Source organism: Mirounga angustirostris, unplaced genomic scaffold (genome assembly GCF_029215605.1).
Source record: "Mirounga angustirostris isolate CCGP_5_RB_7025 unplaced genomic scaffold, mMirAng1.0.hap1 SCAF_2, whole genome shotgun sequence".
Classification (NCBI taxonomy): Eukaryota; Metazoa; Chordata; class Mammalia; order Carnivora; family Phocidae; genus Mirounga; species Mirounga angustirostris.
Window position 1 is genome coordinate 151,165,307 of NW_026991710.1, and position 23,169 is coordinate 151,188,475.

General features: G+C 45.8%; 1 protein-coding gene across 1 annotated transcript in view; it reads right to left on the reverse strand.

The window, feature by feature from the left end:
- Nucleotides 1–296: 296 nt before the first annotated feature.
- Nucleotides 297–23,169, reverse strand: part of CUNH8orf74 (chromosome unknown C8orf74 homolog) — a 33,473-nt gene continuing 10,600 nt past the window's right edge. Inside the window, exons 3-4 of the mRNA XM_064584039.1 lie at nucleotides 10,465–10,868; nucleotides 297–536 (exon numbers count right to left, since the gene is read on the reverse strand). Coding sequence (XP_064440109.1) covers nucleotides 297–536; nucleotides 10,465–10,868 — 644 coding nt within the window. The remainder of the gene's footprint in view (nucleotides 537–10,464; nucleotides 10,869–23,169) is intronic.

Consider the following 23,169-nt stretch of genomic DNA (forward strand, 5'->3'; position numbering starts at 1 on the left):
CTAAACTCAGCCTTAGTCAACAAGTGATGTTTGCCTGCCCATAGAGCACAAATTTTGTGCTCAGCAGAGAAAGACAGCTTTCTTCCACCACGTAGGGAAAATCCATTTGGGTTGGATTTTCATGGGGTAGAAGATGGAGAAAGAAAGAAGAGAGAGGAAATCTGGTGACTCTTGTTTTGTTTCTTTTAATCGCTAGAAATCTCTGATCTACTGAGTGCTGAGCACATCTCATAATACTTTCAAAATTGTCAATGGCTTTTCATCAGAGTCTTCAGTCAATGGACACCAGGGGCTCTCTACTTCTTCTTTGCTTTTGCTTTCTTTCCTTTGTTTGCTTTGTTGAACTTAAAAGATTCATCTTGGCCTGGCTGGCCAGTGATTGCGAGTGGGGAAGGGATAGGAGCATTGAGGTTCAAAGTCTTCTTCTGAAGTTTCAGATCCAAAATATCAAAAGTTATTTGTATCTCATACTGCAGCAGCTCCTTCAGGCATTCGATCTGGATATGAATGGCCTCACTGATGAGATTTTCTAACTCCTGGAAGAAATGGAACATGGTTGGTGATCAGGGCTCTGGGGAAGGCTGAGGCCATCTGCAGATACAGTCCCTCCACAGGATCCAATTCTTTTTTTTTTTTTTTTTTTTTTTTTTTTTAATTTTTTTATTCTTATGTTAATCCCCTTACATTACAACATTAGTTTTAGATGAAGTGTTCCATGATTCATTGTTTGTGCACAACACCCAGTGCTCCATGCAGAATGTGCCCTCCTAAATACCCACCACCAGGCTAACCCATCCTCCCACCCCCCTCCCCTCTAGAACCCTGTTTGTTTTTCAGAGTCCATCGTCTCTCATGGTTCATCTACCCCTCCGATTTCCCCCGCTTCATTCTTCCCCTCCTGCTACCTTCTTCTTCTTCTTCTTCTTTTTTTTTTTTTTTCTTAACATATATTGCATTATTTGTTTCAGAGGTACAGATCTGAGATTCAACAGTCTTGCACAATTCACAGCGCTTACCAGAGCACATACACTCCCCAGTGTCTATCACCCAGTCACCCCATCCCTCCCACCCCACCCCCCACTCCAACAACACTCAGTTTGTTTCCTGCGATTAAGAATTCCTCATATCAGTGAGATCATATGATACATGTCTTTCTCTGTTTGACTTATTTCACTCAACATAATACCCTCCAGTTCCATCCACGTTGTTGCAAATGGCAATATCTCATTCCTTTTGATGGCTGCATAATATTCCATTGTATATATATACCACATCTTCTTTATCCATTCATCTGTCGATGGACATCTTGGCTCTTTCCACAGTTTGGCTATTGTGGACATTGCTGCTATAAACATCGGGGTGCACGTACCCCTTCGGATCCCTACTTTTGTATCTTTGGGGTAAATACCCAGTAGTGCAATTGCTGGATCATATGGTAGCTCTATTTTCAACTTTTTGAGGAACCTCCATACAGTTTTCCAGAGTGGCTGCACCAGTTTGCATTCCCACCAACAGTGTAGGAGGGTTCCCCTTTCTCCGCATCCCCGCCAACATCTGTCGTTTCCTGACTTGTTAATTTTAGCCATTCTGACTGGTGTGAGGTGGTATCTCATTGAGGTTTTGATTTGGATTTCCCTGATGCCGAGCGATATTGAGCACTTTTTCATGTGTCTGTTGGCCATTTGGATGTCTTCTTTGGAAAAATGTCTGTTCATGTCTTCTGCCCATTTCTTAATTGGATTCTTTGTTCTTTGGGTGTTGAGTTTGATGAGTTCTTTATAGATTTTGGATACTAGCCCTTTATCTGATATGTCATTTGCAAATATCTTCTCCCATTCTGTCGGTTGTCTTTTGGTTTTCTTAACTGTTTCCTTTGCTTTGCAAAAGCTTTTTATCTTGATGAAGTCCCAATAGTTCATTTTTGCCCTTGCTTCCCTTGCCTTTGGCGATGTTTCTAGGAAGAAGTTGCTTCGGCTGAGGTCAAAGAGGTTGTTGCCTGTGTTCTCCTTTAGGATTTTGATGGACTCCTGTCTCACATTGAGGTCTTTCAGCCATTTGGAGTCTATTTTTGTGTGTGGCGTAAGGAAGTGGTCCAGTTTCATTCTTCTGCATGTGTCTATCCAATTTTCCCAACACCATTTGTTGAAGAGACTGTCTTTGTTCCATTGGACATTCTTTCCTGCTTTGTCGAAGATTAGTTGACCATAGAGTTGAGGGTCCATTTCTGGGCTCTCTATTCTGTTCCATTGATCTATGTGTCTGTTTTTGTGCCAGTACCATGCTGTCTTGATGATGACAGCTTTGTAATAGAGCTTGAAGTCCGGAATTGTGATGCCACCGGCTTTGCTTTTCTTTTTCAATATTCCTCTGGCTATGCGGGGTCTTTTCTGGTTCCATACAAATTTTAGGATTATTTGTTCCATTTCTTTGAAAAAAGTGGATGGTATTTTGATGGGGATTGCATTGAATGTGTAGATTGCTCTAGGTAGCATTGACATCTTCACAATATTTGTTCTTCCAATCCATGAGCATGGAACGTTTTTCCATTTCTTTGTGTCTTCCTCAATTTCTTTCATGAGTATTTTATAGTTTTCTGAGTAAAGATCCTTTGTCTCTTTGGTTAGATTTATTCCTAGGTATCTTATGGTTTTGGGTGCAATTGTAAATGGGATCGACTCCTTAATTTCTCTTTCTTCTGTCTTGTTGTTGGTGTATAGGAATGCCACTGACTTCTGTGCATTGATTTTATATCCTGCCACTTTACTGAATTCCTGTATGAGTTCTAGCAGTTTTGGGGTGGAGTCTTTTGGGTTTTCCACATAAAGTATCATATCATCTGCAAAGAGTGAGAGTTTGACTTCTTCTTTGCCAATTTGGATGCCTTTGATTTCTTTTTGTTGTCTGATTGCTGTGGCTAGGACTTCCAATACTATGTTGAATAGCAGTGGTGATAGTGGACATCCCTGCCGCGTTCCTGACCTTAGGGGGAAAGCTCTCAGTTTTTCCCCATTGAGAATAATATTTGCTGTAGGTTTTTCATAGATGGCTTTTATGATATTGAGGTATGTACCCTCTATCCCTATACTCTGAAGAGTTTTGATCAAGAAAGGATGCTGTACTTTGTCAAAAGCTTTTTCTGCATCTATTGAGAGGATCATATGATTCTTGTTCTTTCCTTTGTTAATGTACTGTATCACATTGATTGATTTGCGGATGTTGAACCAACCTTGCAGCCCAGGGATAAATCCCACTTGGTCATGGTGAATAATCCTTTTAATGTACTGTTGGATCCTATTGGCTAGTATTTTGGTGAGAATTTTTGCATCCATGTTCATCAGGGATATTGGTCTGTAATTCTCCTTTTTGATGGGGTCTTTGTCTGGTTTGGGGATCAAGGTAATGCTGGCCTCATAAAATGAGTTTGGAAGTTTTCCTTCCGTTTCGATTTTTTGGAACAGTTTCAGAAGAATAGGTATTAATTCTTCTTGAAATGTTTGGTAGAATTCCCCTGGGAAGCCATCTGGCCCTGGGCTTTTGTTTTTTGGGAGATTTTTGATGACTGCTTCAATTTCCTTAGTGGTTATAGGTCTGTTCAGGTTTTCTATTTCATCCTGGTTCAGTTTTGGTAGTTGATACATCTCTAGGAATGCATCCATCTCTTCCAGGTTATCTAATTTGCTGGCATAGAGTTGCTCATAATATGTTCTTATAATTGTTTGTATTTCTTTGGTGTTGGTTGTGATCTCTCCTCTTTCATTCATGATTTTGTTGATTTGGGTCATTTCTCTTCTCTTTTTGATAAGTCTGGCCAGGGGTTTATCAATCTTGTTAATTCTTTCAAAGAACCAGCTCCTAGTTTCGTTGATCTGTTCTACTGTTCTTTTAGTTTCTATTTCATTGATTTCTGCTCTGATCTTTATGATTTCTCTTCTCCTGCTGGGTTTAGGCTTTATTTGCTGTTCTTTCTCCAGCTCCTTTAGGTGTAGGGTTAGGTTGTGTACTTGAGACCTTTCTTGTTTCTTGAGAAAGGCTTGTATTGCTATATACTTTCCTCTTAGGACTGCCTTTGCTGCATCCCAAAGATTTTGAACAGTTGTGTTTTCATTTTCATTGGTTTCCATGTATTTTTTTAATTCTTCTTTAATTTCCTGGTTGACCCATTCATTCTTCAGTAGGATGCTCTTTAGCCTCCATGTATTTGAGTTCTTTCTGACTTTCCTCTTGGGATTGAGTTCTAGTTTCAAAGCATTGTGGTCTGAAAATAGGCAGGGAATGATCCCAATCTTTTGGTACCGGTTGAGACCTGATTTATGACCTAGGATGTGATCGATTCTGGAGAATGTTCCATGGGCACTAGAGAAGAATGTGTATTCCGTTGCTTTGGGGTGGAATGTTCTGAATATGTCTGTGAAGTCCATTTGGTCCAGTGTGTCATTTAAAGTCTTTATTTCCTTGTTGATCTTTTGCTTAGATGATCTGTCCATTTCAGTGAGGGGGATGTTAAAGTCCCCCACTATTATTGTATTGTTGTTGATGTGTTTCTTTGCTTTTGTTATTAATTGCCTTATATAATTGGCTGCTCCCATGTTAGGGGCATAGATATTTACAATTGTTAGATCTTCTTGTTGGATAGATCCTTTAAGTATGATATAGTGTCCTTCCTCATCTCTTATTACAGTCTTTGGTTTAAAATCTAATTTGTCTGATATAAGGATTGCCACCCCAGCTTTCTTTTGGTGTCCATTAGCATGGTAAATGGTTTTCCACCCCCTCACTTTCAATCTGGGGGTGTCTTTGGGTCTAAAATGAGTCTCTTGCAGACAGCATATCGATGGATCTTGTTTTTTAATCCAGTCTGTTAGCCTGTGTCTTTTGATTGGGGCATTTAGCCCATTTACATTCAAGGTAACTATTGAAAGATAGGAATTTAGTGCCATTGTATTGCCTGTAAGGTGACTGTTACCGTATATTGTCTGTGTTCCTTTCTGGTCTATGTTGCTTTTAGGGTCTCTCTTTGCTTAGAGGACCCCTTTCAAGATTTCCTGTAGGGCTGGTTTCGTGTTTGCAAATTCCTTTAGTTTTTGTTTGTCCTGGAAGCTTTTTATCTCTCCTTCAATTTTCAATGACAGCCTAGCTGGATAGAGTATTCTTGGCTGCATATTTTTCTCATTTAGTGCTCTGAATATATCCTGCCAGTCCTTTCTGGCCTGCCAGGTCTCTGTGGATAGGTCTGTTGCCAATCTAATGTTTCTACCCTTGTAGGTTACATATCTCTTCTCCCGAGCTGCTTTCAGGATTTTCTCTTTGTCTCTGAGACTCGTAAGTTTTACTATTAGATGTCGGGGAGTTGACCTATTTTTATTGATTTTGAGAGGGGTTCTCTGTGCTTCCTGGATTTTCATGCCTGTTTCTTTCCCCAAATTAGGGAAGTTCTCTGCTATAATTTGCTCCATTATACCTTCTGCCCCTCTCTCTCTTTCTTCTTCTTCTGGGATCCCAATTATTCTAATGTTGTTTCGTCTTATGGTATCGCTTATCTCTCGAATTCTGCCCTCATGATCCAGTAGTTGTTTATCTCTCTTTTTCTCAGCTTCTTTATTTTCCAGCATTTCATCTTCTATATTACTGATTCTCTCTTCTGCCTCATTTATTCTAGCAGTTAGCGCCCCCAATTTTGATTGCACCTCATTAATAGCCTTTTTGATTTCTACTTGGTTGGATTTTAGCTCTTTTACTTCTCCAGAAAGAGTTTCTCTAATAACTTCCATATTTTTTTCAAGCCCAGCTAGTATCTTTAAAGTGATGATTCTGAACTCTAGATCTGACATCGTACTAATGTCCGTATTGAGTAGGTCCCTGGCAGTCGGTACTGCCTCTTGTTCTTTTTGTTGAGGTGATTTTTTCCGTCTCGTCATTTTGTGCAGAGGAGAATAGATTAATGAGAGAACAAAATGCTAGCAGAGTAACCACGTCCCCAGAAAATATACTCTGAACAAATCAGAAAAGACCTGAAGCAGTGGGATAAGAAGGGGAAAGAGAGAAAAAAGAAAAAGAAAAAAAAGAAAAAGATAAAGATAAAAACAAAAACAAACAAAACAAAACAACAACAACAAAAGAAAAACCAGAATGTGATCAAATATGATCTATATGGTATATAGATCAGTGCCACACACTAGATTTGGGGTGTGTTTTGGTCTTTTAGAAGAAAGTGTCTCCCAAAATTTTAAAGAAAGAAAAAGATATATGTACAAAAATAAGGGTTGATATGATGAAGGGATAGAAAATGACTGTAAAAATGGAAATTATAAAAAATTTTATAAAAGGAATTGATAAGAAGTTGTTTGAAAAAGAAAGAAGAAGATTTAAAAAAAGAAAAAAGAAAAAGAAAAAAAAAGGGAGAGGATGTGATCAGGCAGGGGAATAGAAAACACCATATACTAGAGATTTAGGGTATATTTTAATCTGTTAGAAGAAACTATCTCAAAATTTTAAAGAGAGAACTTATATATATAAGCCAAAAATATGGGTAACTACTATGAAGGGATAGAATATGACTCTAAAAATGAAAAATAAAAATGTTTTTTTTTTAAAAAAAGGGATTGATAAGATGTTGTTTGAAAAAGGGAAAAAGAAAAATTCAAAAAGAAATAAAAAGACAAAAAGACAGTTAAAAAAAAAAATTAACTTTAAAAGACTAAGGAATCATGGTAAAAAAGCCATGAATTCTATGTGCAGTAGTCCCCTGGCGCTGAAGTTCTGCCGTTCTCATTGATCGGTAAACTTGGTCTTGGCTGGCTGTTCTCGCTGATCTTCTGGGGAGGGGCCTGTTGCTGTGGTTTCCAAATGTCTCTGCCGGAGGCGGAATTGCCCCGCCCTTGCCCCCTCCCGGCTGAGTAATCTGCTCGGGTTTGCTCTCCGGGGCTTTTGTTCCCTGCGAGCTTTCCGTACAGCTTTGGAGGCGGAGCGTGAAAATGGCGGCCTCCCAATCTCCGGCCCGGAGGAGCCGAGAACTCGGGCCTGCTCCTCAGTGAGCCCCCAGAGAAAAGCCGTCAGTCACTCCCGTCTCCCCGGTCTCCGGCTGCACTCCATGCTCAACCGGCCTGTGACCGCGCGTTTCTATCTCTGGCACCCGACCCGGTCTGGAGTCTCCAAACCCAGCAGATCCCTGCGGTGCCCTCCCGCGCGGCTCCTCCCGGGGGAGGAAGGTGAGTCTCCCCGGATCTGCCGCTTGTTGGGTCCCTGCTGGAGGAGCAGTGGCCCGGCTGTGCCGCGGATCACGGTTTATGGCCACCCCGAGCTGAGAGCCCGCGCCTGGGCTCCGCCTCTGCAGCCGGCTTCCCTGCTCCGATACCTGGGAGCTCTGCCGCCCTCAGGCACCCCCGGTCCTTCTGTGACCCCGAGGGTCCTGAGACCACACTGTCCCGGAGGGTTCCACCCCCCGCTTAGCCACCAGAGTGACGTCCCTCGGCGGAGCAGACTTTTAAAAGTTCCGATTTTGTGCTCCGCGGCTCTATCACTTGCCAGAAGCGGCCGACGGAGGCCCCTCCCCCGCCGTCTATCCTCCCGAATATCGCCTCGGATTCACTTCTCCGCACGTCCTACCTTCCAGAAAGTGGTCGCTTTTCTGTTCAGAAAGTTGTTGCTCTTCTTTTCTTTGATCTCCTGTTGGGTTTGTAGGTGTTCAGAATGGTTTGATCCCTATCCAGCTGAATTCCTGAGAGGAGACGAAATCCAGGTCTCCTACTCCTCCGCCATCTTGCTCCCACAGGATCCAATTCTGAACACATCAGCTCCTTTTTCTGTATTCTAGAACTCTCCATTTACCCCACCAGCTCTTTTGGCCACCCATCTCCACTCTAATCTGTGCTCTGAGAGACTGACTTATAAGGGCTGCCTCAGTTGGCTACCTTACCTCTGGCTTTAGGTTGAGTTCAGCCAGTGGGAGGCACTGGCAGATCTGAGGCTGGAAAGAGAATGAAGTCTCTTGCTTCCCTCCCGATCTGTTGGCCATGGCTCTAGTTCTCTACCTACATCTACACCTCCTATCCCATGGCCCTCTCCCACAGCTCTCTTTTTGGGTTCCAATGACTTTCTTTCCTTCTCCCTTCAGGCCTACTGTGGCAATAACCCTGTTTGAGGGGGTCATTTATTACTAATATTGTTCTGGGCCTATAAATCAGTCCCATATTCCCCTACCTTCTGATCAATGCATGTTCCCTTTGGATATCATCCCTCTTTTTTACCCTCCTGCACTCATCTCATTCTTACATCTCAAAGTTCTAGTAGCAGGCTTCATCAGAAGGGACAGGGTAAGTTGCTCAGAGAGTGGGCATGTCCCCCAACCAGCCAGCCATGGGAAGAGTGGAAACTCAGCCACCATCTGCCACGTTAAACAGGAGACCCTATCTGTCATCTCAATCAGGACTATGGCGTCATGGAATCCTGTGTTTCTCCAAATTCCCTGCTCGAGCAGCCAAACAGCAGAGGAGAATTTGTGCTTGTCTTGAGGGTGTTGGGAGACATACTTGGAGTATCTGGTTGCCTAGAAGACATCTCTTTGAGATCTCATATTTTAACCTAAAAACTCATGCAAAATCTCACATTTGCCCCAGAATAACTCCTTGGTTGTTTTTATACAAAAATGATGTTCTTTCCCTAAGTCCTTGGGGAGGACTGTGCTCCAAGAGGATGCATCATGTTCGCCCTGTGGTGTTCAGCATCCCCAGCTCAGGCACAAGACCAGAGGCACACAGCGGAGGGACTCTAGTCCACAAGCTCCACCAGGCGGGGACCAACAGCAAAGTAATGAGGGCTGGCAGGGGAGCTGAGAGGGGCAGGGAAGGACAGCTGTGTGGAGAATCAGGAGTGGGAGGGAAGGCAGCCCCTGGCATCTGTGGCTTCATTTACATATTCTAGAGTAAGGTCCGAAGGTCCCACAGAGCGGGTGGAGACAAGCTCTTGCTTAGGTTCTGTTGGGTCCTTCTTTGCTGGACATCTTAATGCACTAAGATTACATGGCAGCCTGATGTGCTATTTCTCTGGAAGACTTGACTTAACCTTAGAAGAGTATCATTTGTTCTGTTGTGTTAATTTCTCTTTAGAGAGGGCGCCCGGGTGGCTCAGTTGGTTGAGCGACTGCCTTCGGCTCAGGTCATGATCCTGGAGTCCCTGGATCGAGTCCCGCATCGGGCTCCCTGCTCAGCGGGGAGTCTGCTTCTCCCTCTGACCCTCCCCCCTCATGCTCTCTCTATCTCATTCTCTCTCTCAAATAAATAAATAAAATCTTTAAAAAAAAAAAAACACTTATATTTAGGGGCGCCTGGGTGGCTCAGTTGGTTAAGCGACTGCCTTCGGCTCAGCTCATGATCCTGGAGTCCCGGGATCGAGTCCCGCATTGGGCTCCCTGCTCGGCGGGGAGTCTGCTTCTCCCTCTGACCCTCCTCCCTCTCATGCTCTCTGTCTCTCATTCTCTCTCTCTCAAATAAATAAATAAAATCTTAAAAAAAATTTCTCTTTAGAGATTTTCCCCATATTTTATATATATTTAAAGGAATACTTCATAAACCATTCACTCTTTGGCTGACAACTTAGAAACCTTTTGGAACATTTAGGTTCTGGGATTCTCCACCCCCACCCCAGCCCCAATCCCCCCAACACATGCACATAATTGTGTATACACATATGCACACAGTTGTACCTGTGTTCACAGATGATGTGACAGTGATGTTGTAAGTGCCTATGTCTAGTTTAAAAAATAAATTTGGACTCTGCTAGGCCCTTAAGGAGTTGGTTGCCCTGGGGCCATGCTAGTTACCATTTAGTAAAGAGCTGGTTATTGAGACTCTGGCTCCTGGAGCCTCAGTGGTCTTAAGACTGGTCAGTGGGGCAGCCTGATTTCTTAGATCCGTGCCAGACTCTTCTAGATTCTCTCTGACCCCCTAGCCCCACCCCTTTGCCTACCTCAGCATATCACCCACCTTGAGCTATTCCCAGTGGCCCTTCCTTCATCACCTTCCCCTACCCCCAGGCCTCAATGGATGAAGGGCACTGAGAGAATCTGTGGTGATTCAGAGCCTGGGGTCTTCTTTAATGGAATCTGTCACTAATGAATGTTGCAGTGGAAAGAACTTGACTTTGGGGCCAGCCAAACCTCAGTCCAAATGTAAACTCTACCAATTGCTAGCTTGGTGACCTTGGATGAGTTAATTAAATTCTCTGACCCTCAATCATCTCATTACGAAAATGGGGACATGAATTATACCTCACAGAAATATTTTGTGAAACATGCACACAAAGCCTATGGCCCATGCTCAGTGACTGTCTGTCCCCTTCGGCCCTATCCCATGTGTGCAGACAAAGGGGTCCTGTCTGTGAGTCTGACTCCAGCTGCCATGTTTTCTTGGTAGGAATGGGCATTTGTATGTGGCAGGTTAGCATCCTCCCACCTCGCAGACACAGCCTTACCTCTCTCTTCAGAACCCGGCTGGGCTGCTTGGGGACCTCTGAGAATGTTCTCTGTAGCTTGTGCTCCTGTTCCAGGTGCAACGCTTCCTTCAGGAGCAGCATATTTGTGTGTTTCTGCACCTCAGCCATACTGAGCTCCGCCACCTGTTGCTCAAGCTGCCAGATGTCCCTGTCCATGCCCTCAGCCAGAGGGAGGGGCTGGGGTGGTGCACACACTTCCAGGTGTGTGACGGTCAGGTTGACTTCCTGGTCCTGGCCCAAGACATACTGGTAGAGTTTGTAGTGGCGGATAAAAGTGTTGTGGAAGTAGTCGCAGAGGGCCAGCAGATGAGTGGTGTTGAACTGTCCCTGGTAATCTCTGAGTTTGTTCCCCAGGATTGTCACAGCCTCAGTGATGGAGCAGCCTACAGGCACAGAGGGGTCAGGCATTGAGTGTGAACTGAGGTAAAGCTGAATTGATAGCTGATCAATATAGGTTCTGAACCCAGGTCCTATGAACCCAGAGCCCACATCCTACCAGCTATTCTATATTACCATTTATTAACTCTTAAAAGCTATGCAGTGTATCACATTTCCCCTTTTGCCTTGGCTTCTAGGAAGCTCAGCACCAATTTTGTGTAGTAACTTATATTTACCTCACTTTTATAGGATTATCCCTCTCTTTACCCATACTTTGACTTTTACTTTTAACTCTCATTTTAAAGGTTTACTTCAGCTGTGCTTTATATTGTTTCCACTTCAAACCCTTTGGAAAGGAGATGAGGGTATAAAAAAGGGACTCTGGTAAGAGTGGATCATGAGATGACTAGAGAGACAGATGTCTAGGCAACTGTTATTCTGGAGATATGTGTCACAGAGTTAGGCAAATATTGTTTCTACCATGCAAAGATCCACTCTGGAGTTACACCTTGGGCAATGCTGTCCTGAGCAAACCATCTTCTCCCATCCCCTCCCATTCACTCCTTTTGCTCACAACTCCATCAAAAGCTCAGGGTAGTGTTGTGGTTAAGGAGGCAGGACTCTTCCTAACATATGATTGCGTCTTAACAGAGCGGGTGGCTCAGTAAAGGGTCATGGCTAAACGATGTGTATGCTCTGGTGAACAGACATAATGCAGAGAGAGAAGCAAGATGAGGGACAGAGAAAGAACATGCACCAATGTAAGGATACCTGGGTCCTCACACAGACGCCATCTCTGAAGTGCACTGTAAACTCAGTCAAGTGTCTCTTGCTCCCTGACTCAGTGTCTACATCTGCAGAATGGGAGCTTGGGCCAGCTGACCACCAAGTCACATGCTTTTGGGAATTCCACAGTGCATCTAATGAAGATAGAGACCAAGCGTTGGATGCAGGGAGCCTGGCTTTCCTCCTGGAGTGGAGGCCCAACCTGTGTGTAGATTCCTCTCCTTGTCTCTCCTGTATGAGCCCCCCATGGAGCCCTAGGAGAGTCTTCCACCTTTCTGGCCAGAGGGCTCCATGCTCCTTTAGGAGAGGCAGTCTCAGTCTTGGCCACATGGTTGTTTATAAAGTCCTCCACCCCCCACCCCCATTGTATGTTCATTTTGGCTCCTCACTCTTAGCTCTGTGTGGGAATATTTACCTTAAATCTCCCCAGAGTACTGAGATGGTAGGGCATCACAGTCTTAGAAAAATAGTGGTAGATGGAGCACTACTCCACTTTGAACCTCATTAGAATGTGCTGGGAATTGTCACTTGGATGTAGACTTCAGTCTCCTGTGGAAGGGATAAAGAGAGGCCTCTCCACTGTGCAGAACTAAAGGTTGGCAGGCTGTGTTTTGCCCTTCTTTCAAGGCAAATCAGCAGGCTCAAAGGCCCAAGAGAGTGCTTCTGTTTCAGAGTGGTGTAGAGGGAGGGTTTGGAGGCCTGAGACAGCTCTGTCCCTTTCTAGCTGTGACACTTGGGCCTTCATTCCCACAGATGTAAAATGGGAGATAATTATATTTAGTTGATAGGACTGTTATGAGGATAAAATGGGATGATATGTCTAAGTGCCCTGCACAGAGCCTGTTACAAGGTAGTAATTAATAAATGCTGTAGGAAAAGAAGAGTTTGTTTCTACCCTGTGAGAAAAATTTCTTCTAGCCACATCTATATTTCTTTCCTTCCATCTCTCCATCTATTCATCCACCCACCCATCTATCCACCCATCCCTCTATCCACCCATCTATCCATCCACTGATCCACCCATCTATCCACCTACCCACCTACCCATCCATCCAAGATTAATTTGTCAATTTTTACTGAGTGCCTAGGCACTCAGTAGTGCCTTAATTACTAGGCACTATGCTAGGTCTGGCAATACTATGATAAATAAGACACATCCCTTGCCTTCATAGTGCTCACAGGAGAGACACATAAGTAAATGTTACATGTGTAAAGAGAAACAGAATCAGGTGAAGAGGAATGTTCAGTTGAGGACAGGGATTCTCCGCTGAGAAGATAATCCATGAGCTACATCTCAGAGGCCTAGTGGGACTGAGCCAGTAAAGATAGTGAGGGAGGCACTTCTTGGGTACAGCTTGAATGAGAGCATTGGGGCAAGAAGCTGCACGGCATGGGTGGAGAACAAGACCGGGTTTGTTGTTGTTGGCACTGAAAGGTGGAGGCAGAATATGGTAAGCGTTGAATGGAGAAGTAAGTGGAAAACAGATGGGAGGGCCTTGGAGGTTGCATTCAGAATCCGGGGATTGGCACTGTAGACAGTGCAGGGTCTGCTCAGTGTTGGAGCCCCTCTAATTGAGCCCCTCTAGTTTATAGGGAGGATTGGTGGGGGTAGGGGGGTCCGGGAGGTGTCAGTGAGAAGCCGGCACCCTGGGAGTGAGGAGTACGTCCACAGCCAGGAAGGGCCTCCTAGACCAGGGCCTGGCACAAGGGTATACAGGGTATGGTGGAAAACTAGGGGAAGGCCAGCATGTCAGGCAGGAGCAGCGGGAGAGGGGGCAAAAGGAGGACCATGATCTGACTCATGTTGTGGAAGGGGCATTGTTTTAACAACACCACCCTTAGGCTGAAACCAAATTCCTCCCATGGGGGCTCAGGAGGCCCAGCACGGCCAGGCCGCTACCCACCTCCCAACCTCATCTAGAATCCAACTTCACCTCTCACCCCAATCTTCCCTATAAACTAGTTATTTACTGTATGAAGCAAAAGTTGAAAGTTAAGTTTACTGAAAACAATTTTAAAAAATTATTTTTGTAAATTTTTTTGTCAAAGAAATGGCAGCTTTGCATGACACTTTAAGATTTGATTGCATTGCTATTATCATTATGTATCTATATAAATTGCTTCTTTGAACATGTAATTTGATAGTTACAATTTACATAAGTAAATAAATTACATTAAAAATTACTTAGAAGGTACAGTTGTAATGTTAAGTTAGATGTTGATAGCTCTTTATTTTTAAAAATTTTTTAAAAGATTATTTATTATTTGAGAGAGAGAGAGAAAGAGAGCATGAGTGGGGGGGTAGGGAGGGGCAGAGGGCGAGGGAGAGAGAAAATCCCCAAGCAAACTCTCCACTGAGTGTGGAGCCCAAAATGGGACTAAATCCCAACCAAAATCAAGAGTCAGATACTTAACCAACTGAGCCACCCAGGTGCCCCCATTAATACCTTTAAAATTTTCAATTTAAAAATTTTAGTCATCTTTAAAAAAAATTTTTTTAATTTTTTTTAAATTTAAATTCAATTAGCCAAGGTGTAAGTACATCATTAGTTTTTTTATATAATGTTCAATGATTCATTAGTTTAACTGAATTAAATACAAAGAATAAGCTTTATGTATGTATAAAGCAGATGTACATACAATATGTAATCAGAATATTTATGATGTTAAAATTTGAAAGAGGTGGATCATTAGGGAAAAATGTCTAAAATGCCTCCTCAGTATGATCCAGCAATTCCACTTCAGAGTATACACCCAAAGGAAATGAAATCGGGATCTTGAAGAGCTATCTGTACTCCCATGTTCATGGCAGCATTATTCACAGTAGCCAAGACACCGAAGTGTCTGTCCATGGATGAATGGTTAAAGATATTGTGAGATATATAGATAAGATATAGAATATATATAGAATTCTATTCCATATCTATAATATATATAATATCTCTCTATATAGAGTATGTATAGAGAGTATCTTCCTGTATACATAGAATATTACTCAGTCTTAAAAAAGAAGGAAATCCTGTCATTCCCAACAACATGGATGGACCTGAAGGACATTATGCTAATTGAAATAAGCAAGACACAGAAAGACAAATGCTGCATCATCCCCCTTACATGTGAAATCTAAAAAAGTGGAACTCACAGAAGCAGAGAGTAGAATGATAGTTACCAAGGACTGGGGGGAGGAGAAGTGGGGAGATGTTGGTCAAGGAGTATGAAGTTCCAGTTACGCAGGATGAATAAGTTCTGGAGATCGACTGTACAGGATGATGCCAAGAGCTAGTAGCACTGTTTTGCATATTTGAAATTACCTAGGAGAGTAGACCTTAAATGTTCTCACTACAAGTAAAAGTGGTAACTGTGTGAAATAACTAATTAGCCTGATTGTGGTAATCATTTCACAATGTGTATGTATATCAAAACATTACATTGTACACTTTAAATATTTTTCACTATTTTTATTTGTCAATTATACCTCAATAAGGCTGGGGGTATTTCCCATAGAAAGTATTCAGAAAATAAAGTGGCTTCTAGGGGAACGGATAATGGAAAGAAAGGAGATGTGGCTTTAGCGTGTTGCAGTGTGCAATACCCTTTTCCCCCATGTCCTGCTTTGATTCTCAGAGCTTCTCACCTGTGTCACAGAGACCCAGCGGGCACAGGAACAGTGCCCCACGTGTTCCTTGGCCCATCTCTCATGCTGGGAACTATCTGGCCAGGCAGTTGATCCTGGGGACCCCTTCATTCCTGAACTTGTGTCCCAGGTCAGCAGTCGGGAGGGGCCCAGGGCCAGTGGGAGCCCTGTGTTCCGTAATCACTTGGAGCTGTCCAAAAATACAGACCCCTCCCCACCACACACACACACACACACACACACACACATCTCAAAAAAGGAAATGTTGACTCCAGGGTGGGGCTGGCTTGGAAATGGCTGCTCCTCAGTTATGAGCCAGATTGAGCCCAAAGAACTCAAACGCTGACACGCAGGGAGTCATGACATGCCCAACTGGTAGAAGGACGAAGCCAAAGCCCCCAGATGCTCCATTCTATTGAGTGACCTTTACACAGGGCACCTGTCTTCAGGACCTTAGTCCCCTCAGAGGTCACATGGCCACTGGGTCCCTTCCTGCACAGGTATAACCTTTGTGCTGCTCGGATTTGGTGGGCCTTTTGTTCTATTCTTTTTTTTGCTTTTGGAGAAGACACAGAATATGACACAGACTATACAAGTCTGCATTGCTTTTTTAATAGTGCTCATGTACATTACATAATGACATAATGAGAGTTGAAGACTCCTCTAAAAGCAACACGCAGGCAAGTGCCCCAAAACTGGGCACCGAAGTGCAGAGCGGAGGAAGGAGAAATATGAGGAGATGGGGTAGGTGCTTGCATGGGGAAAGCATCCTGACACAGGAGGTTGGGGGGCCAGGAGTCACGGAGGGCTTCCTACAGAGAGGACACTGGAGCCCAGAGTGGAAGAAGGGGGAGGTTGGCAGGAGATGGTAGAGAAGGGCACTCCCAGAGAAGGGACCGCAGGGATAAAGGCTGGAAGCATGTAGGGTACAGTGTGGGCATGTGCATGATCCACATGGCTCAGAGTTTCTGGGAGAAAAGCTGGAGTCTGGGGGACTCGCCTGGGGGGACAGAAGGGCTTGGTGTCTTCAGTTTGCAAAGGGCAACCTTGTGTATGTCACGTGAAAGAGCTGGACTTCAAAACAGAAGCTGGGCCCCTCAACCAGAACTCACGGACCCCAAGGACCTCCAAGGATGGGCCTCGGGGCCGACTGGCACCTTCTGAAATTGCATCCAGAATTTCTCATGTACTTTTTTTGTTCCCCCTGGGGAGCGTGTACGTAGAAAGAATCATCACATTTCTGAAAGGAAATGAAGAACTGTGGCCAAGAGCTGAAGAGCCACTCAGAGGTCTTAAGCCGAGAAGGGGGAGGTCAGCTGGGTATTTCAGAGGCATGGTAGTGGTGTGCAGAGGATGGCAGGTATGATCAGTAAAGGAATCTCAGAGGCTAGGGGACCAGCGTGAGGTCATTGGTTTCTGATAATCAAAGCCAGACTCCAGGTTGGTGTAGAGGCGACTGTGTGTGAAATTTGTGAGGTGAATCATTGCATCTTCTCTGGGCTCCATGGAGCCGAACGAACATACTGGCAAGTGCCCTGTCCCTCCTTCTGCCTGGCCTGGCAGTCCATGGGGCTGGGATCCCCTGCATCTTCCAGACGTGGATGGCCACAACTGCCTGGTTTGTCAAGGCTGGCCCCTGATCTTCTCTATTTGGCTCCCGGCACAGAGCCCAGGTTCTGAGCCCAAACTCAGGTTTGAATCAAGAAATCTGAGGGCTGGGGCACCTGGATGGCTCAGTCAGAAAGCAGCTGCCTTCAGCTCAGGTTATGATCCTGGGTTCCTGGGATTAAGCCTCAAGTTGGGCTCCCTGCCCAGTGGGGAGCCTACTTCTCCCTCTCCCTCTGCCGCTCCCCCTGCTTGTGCTTGCTTGTGCTCTCTCCCCCCATCTCTCTCTCAAATAAATAAATAAATAAATTCTTAAAAAAAAAAGAGGAGGTCTGAGGGTCCAGTCATGTTGAATGACCTCAGCAAATGTTGGCAAGTGCTCCCAGCTACCTGTCATCCTGGCAGGTTCCCTGTTATGGACATGAACTATGGCCTTAGCCTTAAAGTCATAAAGCCCAAATATGGACTTCGTCCAGGGTCACTGGAGAAGGAGTCCCTGGGTTGGATTCTAACTTCCAGTCCCAACATTCTTTTGACCAGCTCCAGTTTTCAGCAAAGATCATCCCAAGCTGGCTCATAAGACACACTTTCTTGGCCCTCAGACCATTCTCCTTTTGCTGCAGGTTGAGGAGGTTCCGATGACTCAGAAACTCAAGGATTAAGTCTCAGAGAGAAGCCTCTGGCTGCCGGGGGACAGATCTGTACGTGCAAGTTGCTCTTCAATAACAGGGAGTGGCCTTCATTTGCATTGGCGGCTGGGAACTTCCTGAAGACAGTCCCCAAACCCCTGGAGGCCAGCACCTGCACAGGGATGCAGGCACGGGAGTAGAGGAGAGCAATGGGCAGGGAAAGAGCGGGGGTGGGGTGACACCACCAGATGCTCCAGAATCAGGACAAAAAGGCACTGGGCTTGGACCAGCCACTGTGGGTGCCCTCCTCCCGTTGCCCCTCATATGTGGGGTCTGGGGCTGGGTGAGAGGAAGGGAGATGTGCTACGTCCCAGAAGGGTTGGGAACAGTGACGAGGTGCTGCTCCTTCTGGGTGGGAGTGAGGGGGAGGATCCAGGTGCCACTGGTGCCCCCTGACAAACCAGTTTGGTGGCCCCTGCCTTGGCTCGAAGAGGAGGAACCAAGTCAGGCTGCGGCCTGGCTGGCTTACCTTTCTGAACACCTACCAGGGCTGGCCTGGGATGGTGGGAGGCAGACAAAAGCACAGGACTCGCATCTCCACCCCCATTCTCCTTCCTTGTGTGCTGTCCCCTGCGCTCAGGGGACATCTCTCTGCTCATGGTAAGGTTCTGCCAAACTCATTCACACCAAGGTGCCAACAACAGTGACAGCTCAGAAAACAGGGTATGCTTTCCTTGAGGCAGTAGAGGACTCTTGTTTGGGGAGTTTCCACTGGGCCCTGTGTGTCCTGGGTCATCTCAGGCTCCACTCAACCCCTCCTAGCTCTGTGAGGCAAGTGTAGGCACTTTACCCGTGAGAGAAACTGAGGCTCAAGGAGTCAAGGGATTTGCTTAAGGACACATAGCTGGTGGGGTGGGGAAGCCAGAATTCAAACCCCAGCCTAACCCAACCATCCACTTCCAAGCAGCCATGGGCTTTCTCTGTAGACCCTTGGAGGTGGACACTGGAAGGGGTCCCCAATCCTCCCCGTCACGGTTTTCCAAAGGATGTTCTGCAATCAGTATTATATAGAAATGAATGCTCTGCAGCCAGAAACCTTGAAGATATGTTGGACCAAAAGAAATTAAACAGAGCCCTTCATATGCTAGAGGGCTCGGCAAATGGCCAAAAAGGGTTGAGCATATGCAATATTTCTCAAATTTACTTGAGGCAAATAGTCTCTCAGACCAAGGAGCATATTTTGGCAACTATTAAACTAGTCTAGTCCTCTCCTGCTAGAGATGGGAAACTTTCAGGCCCCTTTCTGCCTTCATGAATCTGACTGTTCTAGATACCTCACGCAAGTGCAATCCTACCGTACGTGGTCTTTTGTTGCTGGCTTATGTCACTTAGCATAATGTCCTCAAAAGTCATCCAGAATTTCCTCCCTTTGTCAGGCTAACATTTCATTTTATGCATACATCGCATTTTGTATATCCATTCACCTGCTGACAGACATGTGAACCCATACGAAAGGGTTGCTTCTGCCTTTTGGCTGATATGAACAATGCTGCCATGAACATGGGTGGACACATAACCGTTCAAGTCCCTGTTTTCAGTTCTTGGGGAGTTTATACCCAGAAGCGTCATTGCTAGGTCACATGGCAATCCTATGTTTAATTTTTTGAGGCACTTCCCTACTATTCTCCTGCCTAGTAGGTGTTTTGTTTTTGTTTATAAAATAAACCAATAGTCACATTAAAGAAAAAACCTACCCCAACAGCAGGATTAGAAAGATTTTGTTGACCCTGTAAAGATTTCCTCACTGTTCACTCTCCTGGGACTCAAAGGATAAATATAGGGCCATGTATTTTAGACTGTCATGGGCTTTTGCTGAAACTCTTCTCTTTGTCCCCAGTGGTCCCCCAACCTCATCTGCTTAGCACAAGCACCCCCTCACGGTTCCTCATCCCCATTCCTCAAGAAGTTGATGTGCTTTTTTTTCATTAAAAAGGAAGTGTTTTTATTTTTTAAAGTTTTTATTTAAATTCCAGTTAGTTGACATACAGTGTTATATTAGTTTCAGGTGTACAATATAGTGATTCAACACTTCTATACATCACCCAGTGCTCGGTGCTCATTGCAAGTGCCCTCCTTAATCCCCATCACCAATTTCACCCAACCCCCACCTACCTCCCCACAAGTAACCATCAGTTTGTTTTCCATAGTTAAGAGTCTGTTTAAGAAGTTTGCATGCTTAATGCTAAATAGCTTTGGCAAGAAGAACGGACTCTGGGGCCAGAAGATCTCAAGGTTATTGATGGCTCTGCCCTTTACTGTGTGATAATTTGCAAGTTACCTAAACTCTCTGAACCTCAGCTGTCTCATTGTGAAATGGGTAGAGTACCCACCCATCTACAATTTCTGTGAACATTAAAGAGATGATCTATGAGGAGAGCTCAGCACATAGGGACGGCTGAGTGGATATCCCATCTTCCCCATCCCCTAGCACAGTGCCCTGGCAATGTTTGCTGGAGAATGGCTGAGTGAGTCGAGTGGATTAGATTGATTCAGGGAGGAAGCTTGGAGGGCAGAACAGAAGTCTTCAGGCAGAAGGCTCAAAGAGACCCATTTCAATTCAGCAGCAGGAAGAACTTTCTAGAAGAAAGAGTTTTATTAGTGGAGCAGTCTAGTCTTGAGGAGTGAGGAGGCTTTTAGCTGGGGAGAGGATTCTTGAATAATGTGTGTGTGGTGGTGTTGGTGGGGCTTGAGTCAGGTGATCTCTTGGGTCTCTTTTTGATTCTAAGAAGTTATGGTGATTTCCATAGAGCTGACAGTCTTCCATAGCCACATCTAAGGGTGCTGTGGGTGCCTCGTGGCCAAGCTCTGCAGCTGTCTCAAGTTTACTGAAGGGAGTCCTGACTTTGGATCTTCATCATCATCCTTGTCATCATCCCTGAGTTGAAAATGACTAAGTAATCCCATGGTCTCAGGGACACGGGACTGTACCTAGAGTAAAAATAGACTATTTCATACCCGTGCCTTGTCCCCTCTGATGTTGGGGGGCTCTGAGACTGACCAGCCTGTCCAGCTGACTGGTGAAGGACATGGGAAGTTAGAGGTAGAGTGTGAGGTCACTCCAAAGGGCCAGAGGTCAGCTTTGAGGGCACTAGTACCACCTGCCCACACATAGGTGGCACATCTGGGCCAGAACACATTAGCCAAAGGACACAGCTCCTCTTCTCAGCTGGGCCTGCACCACCCATCACCTTGGAGCCGTCCTGCTGGGGGGCAGGATCCCAGGTGTATGCTGTAACTCCAGGTGACCCAGTTAGGAGCTCTGCCCCCAGGTGTTCCACACCTGCTTCTTCCAGGTGCTCAGGTCTTGCTGCATGCAGCAGTGTCATTCCACTCACCACGGGGTGCTCTCTTGGGCTTCATGCTCCTCAGACCCTCATGTGCCCCTTGACCAAAGATCCCTTTGGTCAAGGTGGAATGTCACACGACAGGACATGTGCTCTGCTGTCAGACAGACCTGGGTTCAAATCCCAACTCCATCTACTGGAGGTGTGACCTGGGCCAAGTTACTTCAACTCTCTGGGCCTCAATTCCTCATCATTAAAATAATGTCTATGATGCACGATCACAGTGAGGATTATAGATGCTACATGTGAAAATGCCAAGATCGTAGAGTCCTCACTGTTCCTCCCTCTACAGGATATATGTCCCTCAGGGAAGGCTGAGGGAGGTTTCTATGGCATAGTCTTGATTTCTGGCCTACTAACAGTCTCGTCTGGAGCGCTGTGACCTTAGTGTATGGGCTGAACTAACAGTGTCCCCCATAATTCACATGTTGAAGTCCTAACCCCCTGTGCTTCTAGATGGGACTGCACTTGGAAATAGTCTTAAAAGAGATAATTCAGGTTAAATGAAGTCATGTGGGTGGCCCTAATCCAATATGACTGGTGCCCTTGTGAAAAGAGGAGATTAGGACACACACACACAGGAAAGGCCATGTGAGGTGCACAGGGAGAAGGTGGCTGTCTACAAGCCAAAGAGGGAGGCCTCCGAAGAAACCAACCCTACTGATACCTTAATCTCGACTTAAATGTCTATTGTTGAAACTGCCCAATCTGAGGTACTTTGTTAACGGCCCCAGCAGACTGACTCGTTCATGGAGCTATCTCTGAAAGGGCAGTTGCCCATTTGTCCCAAGAAATGCTCTCTCAAGATTTCAATCAATGGTCTTTGTGGAAGCTTCCACTCTCCAGCAACAAAGAAGTTGCCGCCAAAGCCCCACCTCAGGGTCTAGTGGGAGAGGCATGGGTTTCAGGCCACCCTGGAGAAGGCTGTTGGAGAAGCTACTTTCCAGGATGAGTGAAGGTGCATTTTCTCTTGGCTTGGGCTGGTCCTGAATCCCTGGAGGCTCTCCGATGTTGGGTGGGTACTCAAGGGCTGGTGGAGTAGACCCCGGGCATGGCCGCAAGTGTTCTGGTAGGAAGAGCTTGTGCAGAGTAGCTTGGGGACAGTAATGCCTCCTGCCAGCCCCAGGCTGCTGGGAGCAGGTGGTGTGGCTGCCTTCTATCCTGTGGCTGCCAAGATGACATTTCCTGGAGAATCAGGAGTGGCCATGGATGGAACTACAGATAGGGTGCTATGACCCACTGGGGACCCCCCTGGCTACCTCATGCCTCCACCAACTGGTCATCAAGGCCCACTTCCTCACAGGAGGGCCCTCACCGGGCCCCAGGATATGGAGCCAAGCCAGAAGGAAAGAGGTTCTTCTAGCCCAGGTGTGTAGGGAAAGCACCAGAGAGTGAAGCCTGAGGCAAGAGAGTCTGTCCCACTCCCACCTCTCACATGCAGCAACATGCCAGTCTGAGATAGGATATGCAGGGCCTTCAGGGTACCCCAAATCTCTGCCACTCCTGGATGCAAAGTTGGAGACCGCAGCGTTCCCATATGCCCCAACACCTCTCTCCTCTCCTTTACCGGAGACTCAACAGGGTGTGCAAAATCTGCCCACTTCCTGCGATTTCTTCCCATTACGATGGAGCTGGCAGCTAATTGTTTCTCTGTGCTGTGCCTGGTGACTTCACTCCAGGCGCCATGGACACAGCAGGGTGGGATCTGCCCAGGGCTTCCTGTAGGCTGGCGGAGGAGGTGAGGTCGACAGGACTCTCTTTTGGCCTGCGGTTGAGACCAGAACATCCTGGTGAGCCAGGACAGAGTCAGCTTGCGCTTTTGAATAAAGGGCAGCACTTTCCCTCCTGGTACCAAGGCCTGATTGGGCCAGGTGATAAGCTGGGCTGGCAGCAGTCCTGTCAAAGCTCTGAATCACATAAGCCTCCTTAAACACTATCTGCCACCTTTGTTATCTAGTATGCAAACAGAACTCAACCATCCTTAGCCTCAGATTAACAACAACAACAACAACGACAACAAGAATCCCCGGAAAAGCTCCCTTCCAAGAAGAGTGACAGTCTACTGTGGACATTAGCTGAAACAGAAGCTTGCATGTGAGCTGGCCAGCCAGGGGGACCCCACTGTCTGCATCCTGCACCCCACCACTTGTGATAGATGGGATGTGTATCCCTGAGCAGGGGCAGGGTGGGATGTGAGATGGGAAGGGCTACAACTCTTTCGGGACCTGACCTGTTGTCTTACCAGCTT